The sequence below is a fragment of the Papio anubis genome, chromosome 5 (genome assembly GCF_008728515.1).
Source record: "Papio anubis isolate 15944 chromosome 5, Panubis1.0, whole genome shotgun sequence".
Taxonomy (NCBI): Eukaryota; Metazoa; Chordata; class Mammalia; order Primates; family Cercopithecidae; genus Papio; species Papio anubis.
In genome coordinates this window covers 119,365,699-119,381,133 of record NC_044980.1, presented here as the reverse complement: position 1 = coordinate 119,381,133, position 15,435 = coordinate 119,365,699, and the positions used below count along the sequence as shown (strand labels likewise).

The window sequence follows — 15,435 nt, the reverse complement described above, 5'->3', positions numbered from 1 at the left end:
AAAGCTAAGAAAAAACCATGTACTCCAAATGATTATACCCTTCATTACATGTTAAAATATGAAATAACACGAAAGCCAAATATTCCTCTATTCAGCCAATTTTTTTTTCGTGTGTTTTGGAGCAAATATTTATTGATGTCCTTTATATTAGTTTTAAATATTAATAGATAATATTAGTCATTGTCCAAATAGATTTCCTTAGAGTTAGCAGTATATACACATAAAAATTCCAATACTATGGACTGCTTCAAGACTAGTTCTCATAATGTCAATTCATTCATCACATGGAGACTAACCCAGAGCATAGATAGTTTGGCAAGTTCAGCTGTGCCACTTGCAGCATAGCATGGACCTCACAACTACCCAGAGAACGCAAGGGTTGTCCTCACCTAATTCAGGCCCGGGGCTAAGTGTTTGTAGTTACCCAGCAGAGGTCAGTTATGACTGTGCTCTGTATTCACTGGGACTTAGGGTTATAGTATGGGACAGATGTACTTGAGGCCTTCTTTAATGTATTTGTGAAGCTTAGCCAAATACATCCTTGGAAACTTGATGAAGACATGGCTTATGGACTGGGTGCAGTGACTCACACCTGTTATCCCAGCACTTTGGGAGACCGAGGTGGGTGGATCACCTGAGGTCATGAGTTCAAGACCAGCCTGGCCAACATGGCAAAAACCCATCTCTACTAAAAATACAAAAAATTAGATAGGTGTGGTGGTGGGTGCCTGTAATTCCAGCAACTTGGGAGGTTGAGGTATAAGAATCACTTGAACCCGGGAGGTGGAGGTTGCAGTGAGCCGAGATCACGCCACTGTCCTCCAGCCTGGGTGACAGAGTGAGACTCTGTCTCAAAAAAAAAAAAAGGGCTTATGATTTTTTTATTCTAATATCTACCTAAAAGGAAATTTTTAACTTCATATAGTTAATATTAAAATGAAAAATTATATAATTAAAAAAATAAACATGCTTTGACTTGCTTATATTTTTAGAGATTACAGTATTTCAGTAACTATCAAGAAAATTATTCATTGTTTAAAAATGTGTACATTTATCATACTATGCCCTTGAATATCTCTTTTTTCGCTTAGTTTGTACATGAAAGTATCCATGATGAGGTTGTAAACAGACTTAAAAAGGCCTATGCACAGATCCGAGTTGGGAACCCATGGGACTGTGAGTATGTCCTTCTGTTTTCAAAGCGATCCTTTTTTGAGAGCTGTTGTTAACAAGTGTTTCTGGTCTGAGGTTTGGAGTTTCTTTCCGTTTCCTGAGAGGCCTGAAGGCACGTGAAGCAGGTTATTAGGATTTGGGGTATTGTGTCTGCTCCTAGGTGTCGACCCTGGGTGCTTGGTGTGGGCTAGTGGGTGAGACTGGGAGAGGTTGTTTAGGTGGAATGAGATTTAGTGCACTTCTCTCTCATTACTATTACCCTTGTCCAAGCCAACACCAACCCTCTTGTGGAAGGCTGCAAGAATCCCCTAACTGACCTTTCTGCATCCATTGCTACAGAGTGATTTTTAAAATGCAATCAGATAATTAACTCTCCTGCTTAAAATACTCCTCAGTAACTTCTCATTGCTTTTAGATTTTCTTTCTTTTTTTTTTTTTTGAGACACAGTTTCACTCTGTTACCCAGGCTGGAGTGCAGTGGCTTGATCTTGGCTCACTGCAACCTCCGCCTTCTGGGTTCAAGCAATTCTCCTGCCTCAGCCTCCCGAATAGCTGGGATTACAGGTGCATTCCACCACGCCTGACTGATTTTCGTAATTTTTAGTAGAGACAGGGTTTTGCCATGTTGGCCAGGCTGGTCTCAAACTCCTGACCTCAAGCAATCTGCCTGCCTCGGCCTCCCAAAGTGCTAGGATTACAGGTGTGAGCCATTGCACCAGGCCTGCTTTTAGATTAAAACCTAGAGTCCTCTTGATTTCTTCTTTTTTCAGGCTCCCGATCCTTCCTGGTCTGCTCTCTGCCTCCTGCCCTGCTTGCCTTCTCACCAACCTTTCTGTGTCCATTCCCTCTTGCTCCCAGAGCTCCACCTTCTCCAACATCCTTTCAGTGTTCCAGGCATGCCAGGCTCTGTCCTGCTGTGCTGTCTGCTGGAAACATTCTTCACCCAGAGTGGGGATGGCTCCGCTAACATGCCTCCTCCTCATAGAGGACTACGTACATCTTCCTTCTTCCTCTGTCGCTGGGTCACTGTCAGTGCTCTAGTCTCCAGCAGCCATAACATAGGACGGCATCATTCTCTTCCCCCTTGAATTACACACCAACTACTGAGACTGTGATGTTTCCTTAGAGAATGGTCACACCGTAATGAGTAAACTGACCCTATATTTTGAGTGCAGTACTTTGAGGAATTGATAGCCATTCTTTTTTTTTTTTTTTTTTTTTTTTTTGAGACGGAGTCTCGCTCTGTCGCCCGGGCTGGAGTGCAGTGGCCGGATCTCAGCTCACTGCAAGCTCCGCCTCCGGGGTTTACGCCATTCTCCTGCCTCAGCCTCCCAAGTAACTGGGATTACAGGCGCCCGCCATCTCGCCCGGCTAGTTTTTTGTATTTTTTAGTAGAGACGGGGTTTCACCGTGTTCGCCAGGATGGTCTCGATCTCCTGACCTCGTGATCCACCCGTCTCGGCCTCCCAAAGTGCTGGGATTACAGGCTTGAGCCACCGCGCCCGGCCGATAGCCATTCTTTAAGCTAGAGGTTGGCAAACAGACTTGGCCCTGCCTGTTTCTGTAAAAAAAAAGTTTCTTGGCACATAGACATACCCTTTCATTTGCATGTCATTTGTGGCTGCTTTTGCACTACAATCATGGAGTTGAGTATTGGGATGGAGATCACGTATGTCCTCCAAAGCATAAAATATTTACCATCTGGTTCTTTATGGAAAAAGGATGCTGACTTATGTTCTCAATTGAGAGCATACAGGAAGGGATCAGTCTGTTCATTGAGAAAGCTGTTCTAATAATAAAATGATGCCATAAAGGGCAAAATGGTGAGCCAGCCTTCCTCTTCTCTCTCCAGCTAATGTTCTCTATGGGCCACTCCACACCAAGCAGGCAGTGAGCATGTTTCTTGGAGCAGTGGAAGAAGCAAAGAAAGAAGGTGGCACAGTGGTCTATGGGGGCAAGGTAAGGGATGCTCTGAGATCAGTTGTGACAGCTTTTTAACCTTTTCCTTGAGACACAAGCAGGGCTCTGGGCATATTGGGAAAGTGACCCCATTTGATATCCTCTTCTACCGTCTTTGTTCATATATTATTATAAAACACGGATATACATGTTTTTGTTTGTCTGCTTTTGAGACAGAGTCTCACTCTGTTGCCCAGGATGGAGTGCAGTGGCACGATACTGGCCTCAAGTGATCCACCCATCTTGGCCTCCCAAGGTGCTGGGATTACAGGCATGAGCCACTACACTTGGCTCTGTTTGTTTTTGTGACAGGGTCTTGCTCTGCTGACTAGGCTGGAGTGCAGTGGTGCACCATCTCAGCTCACTGCAACCTCTGCTTCCTGGGCTAAAGCAATCATCCCACCTCAGGCTCCTGAGTCTTGCTCTGTTGCCCAGACTGGGGTGCAGTGGCGTGATCTTAGCTCACTGCAACCTCCACCTCCCAGGTTCAAGTGATTCTCCTGTCTCAGCCTCCCGAGTAGCTGGGATCACAGGCACCCGTTACCATGCCTAGCTAATTTTTGTATTTTTAGTAGAGAAGGGGTTTCACCATGTTGGCCAGGCTGGTCTAGAACTCCTGAGTTTGTGATCCACCTGCCTTGGCCTCCCAAAGTGCTGGGATTACAGGCACGAGTCACTGTGCCCGGCCAGAAATACATGTTTTAAAGAATGACAATAGTGCTTGCTCTGGCAGTACATATACTAAAATTGGAATGATACAGAGAAGATTAGCATGGCCTATGCACAAGGATGATATGCAAATTTGTGAAACATTCCATATTTAAAAAAAAAGACAACAGAAAATGCATGGGACATTTCTGGAAGGACGTATAAGAAACTGAGTCATGGTTGCTTTTGAATTGGGTCCCTAAATATTTGTATGGAAAGCAGAATTCCTTTTCATAGTACAGTAGGAGTCTTTGTATTCAGAGCAGTTACAATCTATTTATTCGTTATTTTTAAAAGTCAGTTAAGGCACAGAATAAAAAAATGCATATCATAAGCATTAAAAAAGAAATTAACACAGATTGCAGTGGCTCATACCTGCAATCTCAGCACTTTGGGAGGCTGTGGTGGGAGGACTGCTTGAGGCCAGGAGTTCAAGACCCACCTGGACAATATAGTGAGACCCTGTCTCTAAAAAAAAAATTAGCTGAGTATGGTGGCATGCACGTGTAGTGCTAGCTACTTGGGAGGCTGAGGTGAGAGGATTGCTTGAGCCCACAAGTTTGAGGCTGCAGTGAGTCGTGATGACATCACTGCACTGCAGCCTGGGCAACAAAGCAAGACCAAATCAAAAACAAAAAAACAAACTTAAAAAAAAAAAAATCAAAAACAAAGCCCCCCCTAAATAAAAAGATTTGTTTGTGGCCGGGCATGTTGACTCATTCCTGTAATCCCAGCACTCTGGGAGACTGAGGCAGGTAGATCACTTGAGGTCAGGAGTTCAAGAGCAGCCTGGCCAAAATGGTGAAACCTGGTCTCTACTAAAAATACAAAAAAAATTTAGCTGGGCATGCTGGTGCGTGCCTGTAGTCCCAGTTACTTGGGAGGCTGAGGTGGGAAGATAGGTTGAACCGGGGAGACAGAGGTTGCAGTGAGCCAAGATCAAGCCATTGCACTCCAGGCTGAGTGAAAATAACTGCTTCCAACAGTGTTTGTTCAACATAACTTGGTTGTGTCACATGGCATGGCTCTCCATCCCTTCCTGACTCTCTATTTCCATTTTTCTCTGACCAACTAAGTTAGAACCATTGTCAGGAAGAGAGAATTTTCTTTCATGATTGGAATTTATTTTGGAGAAATAATTCACCTATAAATGATGCTAATTTTTTTCTTTATAAGTGTGGGCAAAGATTGCATCCTCTGACCCCAAATCCTAGACAACAAAATGCTTTCATTCTTTTTATTTCATTTCTTTGCATTAGGTTATGGATCGCCCTGGAAATTATGTAGAACCGACAATTGTGACAGGTCTTGCCCACGATGCGTCCATTGCACACACAGAGACTTTTGCCCCGATTCTCTATGTCTTTAAATTCAAGGTAAAAATGCCTTCTGTTCGCTAGTCTAATGTTGAAATAAATGATAAGAGGAAAATTATGGTGGATTAAATTTCACTTGATGAGCCTTTAAGAGGTTTTTAGAAAGTAATCTGAATAGTAGATATATGAAGGTTCAGGATAAAATATGAGATTAAACACTTTAAAACTCTATAGCATGCCAAGCTAGCTGCCAGGGAAACCAGATTGGGTAATGCACTAGTGTTGGAGTTTATGGAGTATGTAGTCATCATTTCTTGTGTCATCTTAATTCTGGGCTGTGTAGGCCATAGAGTCACCTTCTCCTGAACCATGGTACTGGATGGTTTGACAGACTGAGTGCTATGAACATGTCAGCAGACAAAATGAGATGTGGAGGTAATCTAAAGTTGGCCGGGCACGGTGGCTCATGCCTGTAATCCCAGCACTTTGGGAGGGTGAGGCAGGCGGATCACCTGAGGTCAGGAGTTCGAGACCAGCCTGGCCAATGTGGTGAAACCCCATCTCTACTAAAAAATAAAAAAAACAGGCATAGTGATGGGCGCCTGTCATCTGTAATGCCAGCTACCTGAGAGGCTGAGGCAGGAGAATCACTTAAACCCGGGAGGCTGAGATTGCAGTGAGCCAAGATCACACCATTGCACTCCAGCCTGGGCAACAGAGCGAGACTCCGTCTTAAAAAAAAAACAAACAAAAGACCTATAGTTATAAACTCCATCAGAGGATAGGCTGCGGAGTTTTGTTTTGTTTTCCCTGCTCTCATATCTTGATCTCAAACTATAGAGGTTTTAATAGGTGAGGAAGCTGGGCACAATGGCTCATGCTTGTAATCTCAGTGCTTTAGGAGGATCACGTGAGGCCAGGTGCTCAAGACCAGCCTACGCAACACAGGGAGACCTTGTCTCTACAAAAAATTAAAAAATTAGCCAGGTGTGGTATGTACCTGTAATCCTAGCTACTCGGGAGGCTGAGGTGGGAAGAGATCCTGTCTCTAAAACAAATAAACAAAACCCCAAAAAACCAACACAGGTGAATAAATTAGAAGATCTCATTCCCTAGCTTGAGACAGGCCCTAGCCTTGCCAGTAAATATTTAGGAGTAATTTTGAGACTGCAGAGAGATTGAATCAAGATTTGAATGTACCATTATTAACAGTTAAAGAATAGTGAGAATTGCATCTTGTTGCAATTACATGATTGCATTTCTTTATTTCTTGCTTTAAATTGCCTATCGTTTCACATATGGGGACTAGAGAATATAATTTTGTGTTTTGTAATGTGTTTGTGTACATTATGAGGCTGTGTGAACTCTTGAGCAAATTAGCCTCTCTTGGCCTCAGTTGCCCAATCTGTAAATTGGGAGGTAGTAGGAAACCTATGTTATAGGATGAGGATTAAATAACTAAATGCATGTTAAGTGCTTAGATCAGTGTGTTACACACATAAGAGCTCAATAGATATTAACTATTATATGTAGTAGCTTGAATGAAAGGAAGAATGTGTTAATATTTGTTTCTCAAATTATAATTAGGGGAAAAAAATCCCAAAAAGTTTTACTTATTATCAATGATCTGAATTATAAGAGAAACAGTTAGTAAACGTGACTCTTTGGTTTCCTTTTTTTTGTATACTAAAATTATACGGGTGCATCTCAGGAAATGAGTTTTGTCAGTGTTTGACCTGAACACTGTAACATCTAACAGCTTCCAATGTCTCTCCTTTTAGAATGAAGAAGAGGTCTTTGCATGGAATAATGAAGTAAAACAGGGACTTTCAAGTAGCATCTTTACCAAAGATCTGGGCAGAATCTTCCGCTGGCTTGGGTAAAACTTTCTCTATTTTGAAAATTTATATAAGTCTGATTGATGTGGTGAGTGGACTTAAGCCATTGTAGTTGAAAATCAATTTTTCAGTATTGAAAGCCTTTGAGCTTTGGTTTAGATTTTTTATTTATTTTTGTTTGTTTTTAATTTCCTGTTCATTGCTCTCACCATGCCTCCCTTTTTACACAGACCTAAAGGATCAGACTGTGGCATTGTAAATGTCAACATTCCAACAAGTGGGGCTGAGATTGGAGGTGCCTTTGGTATGTAGAGAATCATTTCTTCTTTTCCATGTTGGGCAGCAAAGAAAAGCCAGTAGTAGCTTTTAGAAAAGGTTGACCACGAGACTGAAACACTCCTTATATTCTGAAATAACCTAATACGATCTAACCGGCCTGAAAAAGCTTACATTCTGTATTCAAAGTTATCGCATAGAGTCCTGCGTCATCTCCTCAGAGGCAGCATCAGGTTAGAGGAGAGGCCCTTAACCTGAAATGTGTGAACCCCTGAAATGGTGGCATTTGTTTTCTGGGGAGAAGTTTGCAGACCCAAAAAAGCTTAAGAATCCCTATTTTACATGAAATAGTCTGGTTTTTATTTGCAAAGTAGGCATATAAATGTTAAACATACTCTTTTTCACTAGATAGAATACTAAGTTGTTTCTTTTCACTGGGCTCTGCTCCTGTTTCCTCTTAATAAGTCATGCATTATTAATGATGAAACTGGGTAGTAGTTTTTCCTAAAAACCTCTCCCTAACCCTTGTATATTCAGTATTATTTATTAAATATGATCCAAAGTAAAATAAATTGCTTTTTTAAAAAAAATATAGAAGCAAAACAAACATTCATTAATACTTGTAAAAGTTTATATCATTAGTAGCATTCTTTTGTATTTTTAGACCAAATACTACAATTACTATTTGATGCACGGACTCTGACAAAAGACTGCTGTTTTCAGTTCACCCCTTATGCCTGCGCTGCACTGTGCGGTTGCCTGAATGCATGAGTGTCTATCTTTTCCCTGTTTCCAACCCATGCCTGCTCTCTCAAACTGACTATTCCTTTTTTTTTTTTGAGTTGGGGGCTTGTTCTGTTGCCCAGGCTAGAGTGCAGTGGCACAATCACAGCTCACTGCAGCCTCCACCTCCCAGGCTCAAGCAATCCTCTTGCCTCAGCCTCATGAATAGCTGAGATTACAGGCATGTGCCTCCACACCCAGCTAATTAAAATTTTTTTTTTTTTTAGAAATAGGCCCTCACTATTGTTACCCAGGCTGGTCTCAAACTCCTGGGCTCAAGCCATTCACCTGCCTTGGCTTCCCAAAGTGTTGGGATTACAGGCATGAGCCACCGTACCCAGTCAATTGAGTATTCTTCAGTTAAGCTTTTATAGTTAATTTTTAAAGTTCTGGTGGCCACTCACACTGGCTTATGCCTGGAATCCCCGCACTTTGGGAGGCAGAGGCGGGCAGATCGCTTGAGCTTAGAAGTTCAAGACCAACCTGCGCAACATGGCAAAAACTCGTCTCTACAAAAAATACAAAAATTAGGCATAGTGGTATGTGCCTGTAGTCCCAGCTACTTGGGAGGCTGAGGTGGGAGGATCTCTTGAGTCTGGGAGGTGGAGCTTGCAGTGAGCCAAGATGGTGCCATTGCACTCATGCCTGGATGACAGAGTGAGACCCTGTCTTCCCAAAAAAAGAAAAAAAAAAAGTTTTAGGCTGGGCGTGGTAGCTCATGCCTGTAATTGTTTAAGCCCAAGAGTTTGAGATGAACCTGGGCAACATAGTAGGACCCTGTCTCTACAAAAAATAAAAAAAACTAGCCAGGTATGGTGGCACACACCTGTATTCCCAGCTTCTCGTGAGTCTGAGGTTCAAGGCTCACTTAAGCCCAAGAGTTTGAGGCTGCAATAAACCATGATCCCACCACTGCACTTCAACTTGGGTGACAGAGTGAGTTTGACCCTGTCTCTAAATAAATAAAAGTTTTGAAGAAGTATTATAATGGAAAAAGGAGTTTTGCCCACACTTTTCTTCTCCTCCTTTCCCAGAGGCTACATTGAGATTCTCTTTTTTTTTTTTTTTTTGAGATGGAGTCTTGCTCTGTTGCCCATGCTGGAGTGCAGTGGTGCAATCTTGCTTGCTACAACCTCCACCTCCCCAGTTCAAGCAATTCTCCCACCTCAGCCTCCTGAGTAGCTGGGATTACAGGTGCACGCCACCATGCCTGGCTAATTTTTGTTTTTTTTTTAAGTAGAGATGGGGTTTCACCATGTTGGCCAGGCTGGTCTTGAACTCCTGACCTTGTGATCCACCTGCCTTGGCCTCCCAAAGTGCTGAGAATACAGCTGTGAGCCACTGTACCTGGCTGAGATTCTTTTTACTAAAAGAAAAAAGCAAATTTACCTTTGAATTGATGTCAGCTTTTCTAAATAGTATGCTTTCACTGCTACCTCCTGACAACTTCAGACATTATGTATTGACCCTCTATTATGATAGAGGTTTCTGTCCAGGAGTAGGTGGGAGTCAACTAGTAGGAGAAAGAAGAAGAAGCTGTTCTTTTCATTTTCTTCTTGGATGCACTCAGGACTCTTGCAGACTGAAGAAGCAGTAGAAAACAGAGGCAGGGAGGGCCCTGCAGGCCTGGCTAGCAAGCAGAGGGTAGTGGGGTACCAGCTCTCAGAACAGTGAGCATGGTCCTTGAAAGTGGATTAGTTCATTCACCCAGCATGTGCGTAGCTGGATAGGGAGTCTTTTGGGAGATTTTGACTAGGACTTATTTCTTCTACTTTTTTTTTTTTTGAGACGGAGTCTTGCTCTGTCCCCCAGGGCTGGAGTGCAGTGGTGCGATCTCGGCTCACTGCATGCTCCACCTCCTGGGTTCACGCCATTCTCCTGCCTCAGCCTCCTGATTCTTCTACTTTTATTTGTTCTCCCCCTACTCCCTCCCTGCCCACCTTGGGTAGAAATAGCTTTTATTCAAGTGCAATAAAAGAGTTCGTTGGGGAAGACCCATGGGGTGTTATCTTATAGAAAGAGCACTGGGTGAGGAACAAAGAGATACCATCCCAGTCCCATTTACTGCTGTCACTAGCTCTGGAACCTCAGGCAGGTGCTCAGCCTTGGTTCCTTACAGCCTCTGTGACTCTGTTCCTGCCAGGAATTTCAGAGGCGCTGTTAGCTGTGGCTTGTTTTATTTCAAACGTGTGCAGGCTTTTTACCAGCTTCCCATTCTTTGAAGTCAGTTATGTCTCTTTTTACTTTGCTTGTGCATTTGAGAACTAGAAGGGCAAACATTCAGCTGTGATTTTTCTGGAACCCATTTAATGGAGATTCTTTTCCTTTCATGAGAAAGACCAGGTGGCTAGTTAATAGAGAAGCTTTTATTTCAAAATTATTATATTTTCTTAATGTATTTCGATCAAACGGGAATATCTGTGTTTTTCCTGATAATTTAATACAAGTTATTGAGTGAGATAAAGAAGACAGTTACAGCTCCCATATTCTTGCGCGCTGCTCAAAAGAAAAACCATGAATAACATGTGTGGGCCAGGCGCAATGGGGTTACAGGCATGCGCCACCATGCCTGGCAAATGGGATTTTTTTGTTGTTGTTTACGGTTTGTTTCTGATATATTTCCATTTCCTCTTAATTCCTTATATTTTATTTTCCCTCTTAATTCCTTTTTTTCTGTTTGTTTTGGTCTCTTGGTGTCTGTCTTTGATTTATTTGTTTGCAGGGGAGATATGGTGGGCTAAATGTAAAGTGAATAATCAGGTTGTTCTGGTGTCCTTTGGGTATCTTCTTTTCAATGATACCAACTATGAGCCCACACAGAAACTGCTCAAATGATATTTTTTATTTCTCTAGGAGGAGAAAAGCACACTGGTGGTGGCAGGGAGTCTGGCAGTGATGCCTGGAAACACTACATGAGAAGGTCTACTTGGTAAGAAATGGCTTTGGGAAGATAGGTTTGGGCTTAAAGCCTTTGGGAATGTGCTTTTACACTCTTCTACTGTCTGTGCTGTCTTTGTGCAGTGCCATTTGATTTGATTTTTCCAGCATGCCACAGCTGTCTCCTCCGAGTATCTATTTGGTACTATTTTTCTAGCTTTCTTATCTAGCTTCAGTTAGTGCCCAGCACCCAACAATGAAATGGTCTCGTGCGTGGTTTCTGTATTTTTAGTAGAGATGGGATTTCTCTGTGTTGGCCAGGCTGGTCTCGAACTCCCGACCTCAGGTGATCCACCCGCCTCGGCCTCCCAGTGTGCTGAGATTACAGGCGTGAGCCACAGCACCCGGCTAATTTTTGTATTTTTAGTAGAGATGGGGTTTCACCATGTTGGCCAGGCTGTTGTCGAACTCCTGACCTCAGGTGATCTGCCTGCCTTGGCCTCTCAAAGTGCTGGGATTACAGGCGTGAGCCACCATGCTGGGCTGTTTCTTGCACTTTTGATGGCACACTTTTTTTTTTTTTTTGAGATGGAGACTTGCTCTGTCACCCAGGCTGGAGTGCAGTGGCCTGATCTCAGCTCACTGCAGCCTCAGCTCTGCCTCCCAGATTCCAGCGATTCTCCTGCCTCAGCCTCCCAACTAGCTGTGATTGCAGGCATGCACCACCACGCCTAGCTAATTTTTGCATTTTTAGTAGAGACCAGGTTTCACCATGTTGGCCAGGCTGGTCTTGAACTCCTGACCTCAGGTGATCCATACCTGCAGTGGCTCATGCCTGTAATCCAAGCAGTTCGGGAGGCCCAGGCATGTGGATCATTTGAGGTCAGGAGTTCAAGACCAGCCTGGCCAACATGGTGAAACCCCGTCTTTACTAAAAATACAAAAATTAGCTGGGCGTGATGGCGGGTGCTTATAATCCCAGCTAATCAGGAAGCTGAGGCAGGAGAATGGCTTGAGCCTGGGAGGCAGAGGTTGCAGTGAGCCGAGATCATGTCATTGCACTCCAGTCTGGGCGACAGAGTGAGACCCTGTCTCAAAACAAAACAAAACCAAACAAACCAAAAAACCAACCAACAAAAAACCATGTATGATATTTGTCTGTCCAGATTTTTATGTTTCTCTCTTTTTTCTTTTAAATAAAATGAGACCAATACTAACATTGTCTTTTATCTTAAAGGTTTGTCTTAAAAAGTTATAACTTGGAGATCTTACCTTTTTAAAATATACAGATCTGCTACATTTTAAAAGTGGGCATGAAAATCTTCTGTTATGTATGTACTATCATTAATTCTGTTCATTTTTTCCCACTAGTACTATCAACTACAGTAAAGACCTTCCTCTGGCCCAAGGAATCAAGTTTCAGTAAAGGTGTTTTAGATGAACATTCCTTAATTTGAAGTTTTCCGGCAGCTGTTTTTGAAGAAGACAAAGAATATTAAAGTTTTCCCTGAATAAAGGCATCACCATGACTGTGACAGTGACTAATCCCCCTATGACCCCAAGGCCCTGATTAAATCAAGAGACTCCTTTTTTTAAAATCAAAATAAAATTGTTACAACATAGTCATATTTACTAAAAGATGGGTTAGATGGATTTTTATGTCAACTAGTTGTACATGGCTTTTTAGAAGTTAATGATTATTTTGTAATTAGAAAAAAGAGTACATACCAGGGTAGGAATTTGGGAAAATACAGAACAGAGGAGAAAACAGAAGCCTTTGCAGTAGATACAGGGTGTCTCCTGACCAAGCAAAGGATTCGGTGGGGGAATATTGCTTGACATTACCCACCTATGGCATGCATTGGATGGCGTGTGATTGAAAGGGAGATGCATTCGCTTATATGCTTGGACCATAGTTCAGTATTCATGTGGAATAACTTGCAGTGCTTAAAATGACAACAGGCATTCATCACAGTCGTGGCTCTTGCTCATGAAGGCTGTGTCAACCTGGAAGAGATTTGTGGGGTAGACAAAGATTTTGTTCCTGTGTTGGAGTCTTTCACCTGCTGGAGGACTCTGAGGCCAAAACTTGCCTGAGCAGAATTGTATACAAAGTGCATCTGGAGGCTGGGTGAGGTGGCTTACGCCTATAATCCCAGCACTTTGAGAGGCTGAGGCAGGTGGATCACTAGAGGATAGGAGTTTGAGACCAGCCTGGCCAATATGGTGAAACTCCTTCTTTACCAAAAAATACAAAAATTAGCCTGGTGTGGTGGTCGGCGCCTGTAATCCCAGCTATTTGGGAGGCTGAGGCAGGAGAATTGTGTGAACCCAGGAGGCGGAGGTTGCAGTGAGCCTAGATTGCGCCACTGCTCTCCAACCTGGACAACAGTGAGATCCTGTCTCCAAAAAAAAAAAAAGTGCATCTGGATTTTTAAATACAACCTTAGACCATTTTCTTTAGCTTTAGGCGTCTGCAGTTGCCCTTGGATCTGTTCTCAATCCTCAGTGCGTGTGGCAGCGTGTGGTCATAGAGAGCTGGGCAAAGTTCACTTTCTCTTTGCTGACAGTCTCACCTCTTCTCATTGGGAAGCTGCACAGGAGTCTTTGGGATGGTTCAGTCCAGAGGCCCCTGTTCTCCTTTTTTCCTGGCAGTCTCTGATCCCCCTCTGCATGGCACCCCTCTACTCCTGCCAGGTTGGACTGGAACAGAGACCTTTGAACAAGATGACATTTGTAGACAACCTGATCCATCAGGATGTGGAGAGATTTGGATGAATGGCAAATAATTTGGGGTTAAATTATGGCCCAGAGAAGTAAGCAAATGAAAAACTAAATAATTGTAAATGTATCTGGGAAGCAAAGGTATTCATAATATGTCCCATGGCCAGCTGCAAGTAGTATTTAACTAGACATGCTGTTGTCAAAATTGAACATGAATCAAGCCAAATACTAATATATAGCTATTGAGAGAAGGTTGGCAGGAAGAAATCATGGGTGAAGGTGGGTGGAAGTGCTAATCTTAGCTATAGATTTTAGGTAAAACTGATTCTGAAAGCTTTCTTTGAAACAATTTTATAATTTTTTTTTCTACGTGTTTCTAGCACAAGGACTCAACTTTTTTGGTTATAATGTTCATTAAAACATATGCCTTCAATTTGTTCCTCTTTGTACTTTTTTGCTGATTTAGCAGATATAAATCACTTGTTAGTATTTTTAACTACCCAAGTTAAAATGTACATTTGTGTTATTACTGGTCTTATATTTGAAGGTGCGAGGGGTCTTGTGCTGCTCGTTACTGGTTATATTGAGCATTTCATAACTGCTACCTCCTCCTAAATCCTGTATTCTAACCGCCACTGCTGACAATGCCAAGCCTCCATTGTGGATGTGGGGAATTGTGTTAGCATGCTTGCTTCTGCCACGGCACTAAAGCCTAACTTGCTTAGGATCTTGCTGTACTTGGAGAGAGCATCCAGTCGCTGAGCCTAGCAGCCAGGCTCTTGTGACTCCCTGGGAAGTGGGTGAAGACCTAGCTCCTGGCTGCAGCATTGGGGAGGCAGGCCCTCCAGATGAAGACTTCTCACAATGGAGGGGAGGCAGTTTTCTCAAAGGAAATTGAGTGCTATTACGTACTCCGCTTCCCACTTTCTCTTTCAGGGTGGGAATCTGTTAAGCCTCCTCTCTCTCTCCTGCTCTGCAACCACAGAACACTTCTTTTTTTTTTTTTTTTTTTTTTTTTTTTGGGTGTCTCAGTTTTGCCCACACTGGAGTGCAGCAGTGCAATAGTGGCTCATTGCAGCCTCCAACTCCTGGGCTCAATCTATCCTTCCACCTCATGCTCCCCCATAGCTGGGACTACAGGTGCATGCGACTGTGCCCAGCTAATGATTTTTTTGGTAAAGATTGGGTCGTACTACATTGCTCATGCTAGTCTTGAACTCGTGGCCTCAAGCGATCTTCCCACCTCAACCTCTTGAGTTATTGGGATTACAGGAGTGCGCTACCATGCCCAGCTCTGTGGAAAATTCTCTGTGTCATTCTGTCTCCTGAAAGTGCTGAAGGGACGAAAAGGGCTCAGTGTCCTTCTTCTCTTCCCTGACACTTTCAGACCATTTTCCTGTTGCCTTCATTCTAACAAAGGTTGCAGATTGGAAAGCTGATTTGGAATGTTTTTAAAGTGTTTTCAGTTTCAATATTTGTATGAAATTCCTATGGTCTCCAACATACTCATTTATTTTTATTATTATTTTTTTTTACACCCGGCTTGTTTCACTTGCTTACCTTGAATCCCTTATTAAGGTCTCTGGAGACATGCAATGGTGACCATTTCTGCAATTTCTACCCTCTGTGCACTTACCTCCCCTTCCACATAATGACTCGTTTCATTTTACTTGTGCTATTTGTTGGTCTTAACATTTTAAAAGAGGAGGTGTGAAGAGATTAGATGGAGGTGGCTGCCATTAATCTTCAGTCCCAAAAACTGTACATGTTGATGTACCAGA

At 42.8% G+C, this 15,435-nt stretch overlaps 1 protein-coding gene and 1 non-coding gene across 2 annotated transcripts in view; both read left to right on the top strand.

Moving 5' to 3' along the window:
• ALDH7A1 (aldehyde dehydrogenase 7 family member A1) overlaps positions 1-12,568 on the top strand; it is a 52,543-nt gene extending 39,975 nt beyond the window's left edge. The window contains exons 12-18 of the mRNA XM_003900049.5: positions 1,092-1,176; positions 3,026-3,132; positions 5,100-5,216; positions 6,938-7,035; positions 7,225-7,298; positions 10,907-10,982; positions 12,302-12,568. Coding sequence (XP_003900098.4) covers positions 1,092-1,176; positions 3,026-3,132; positions 5,100-5,216; positions 6,938-7,035; positions 7,225-7,298; positions 10,907-10,982; positions 12,302-12,356 — 612 coding nt within the window. The 3' untranslated portion in view covers positions 12,357-12,568. The remainder of the gene's footprint in view (positions 1-1,091; positions 1,177-3,025; positions 3,133-5,099; positions 5,217-6,937; positions 7,036-7,224; positions 7,299-10,906; positions 10,983-12,301) is intronic.
• Positions 3,850-3,956, top strand: LOC116275048. The gene has a single exon (XR_004184022.1). It is a non-coding gene; the product is annotated as a U6 spliceosomal RNA (small nuclear RNA).
• Positions 12,569-15,435: the final 2,867 nt, after the last annotated feature.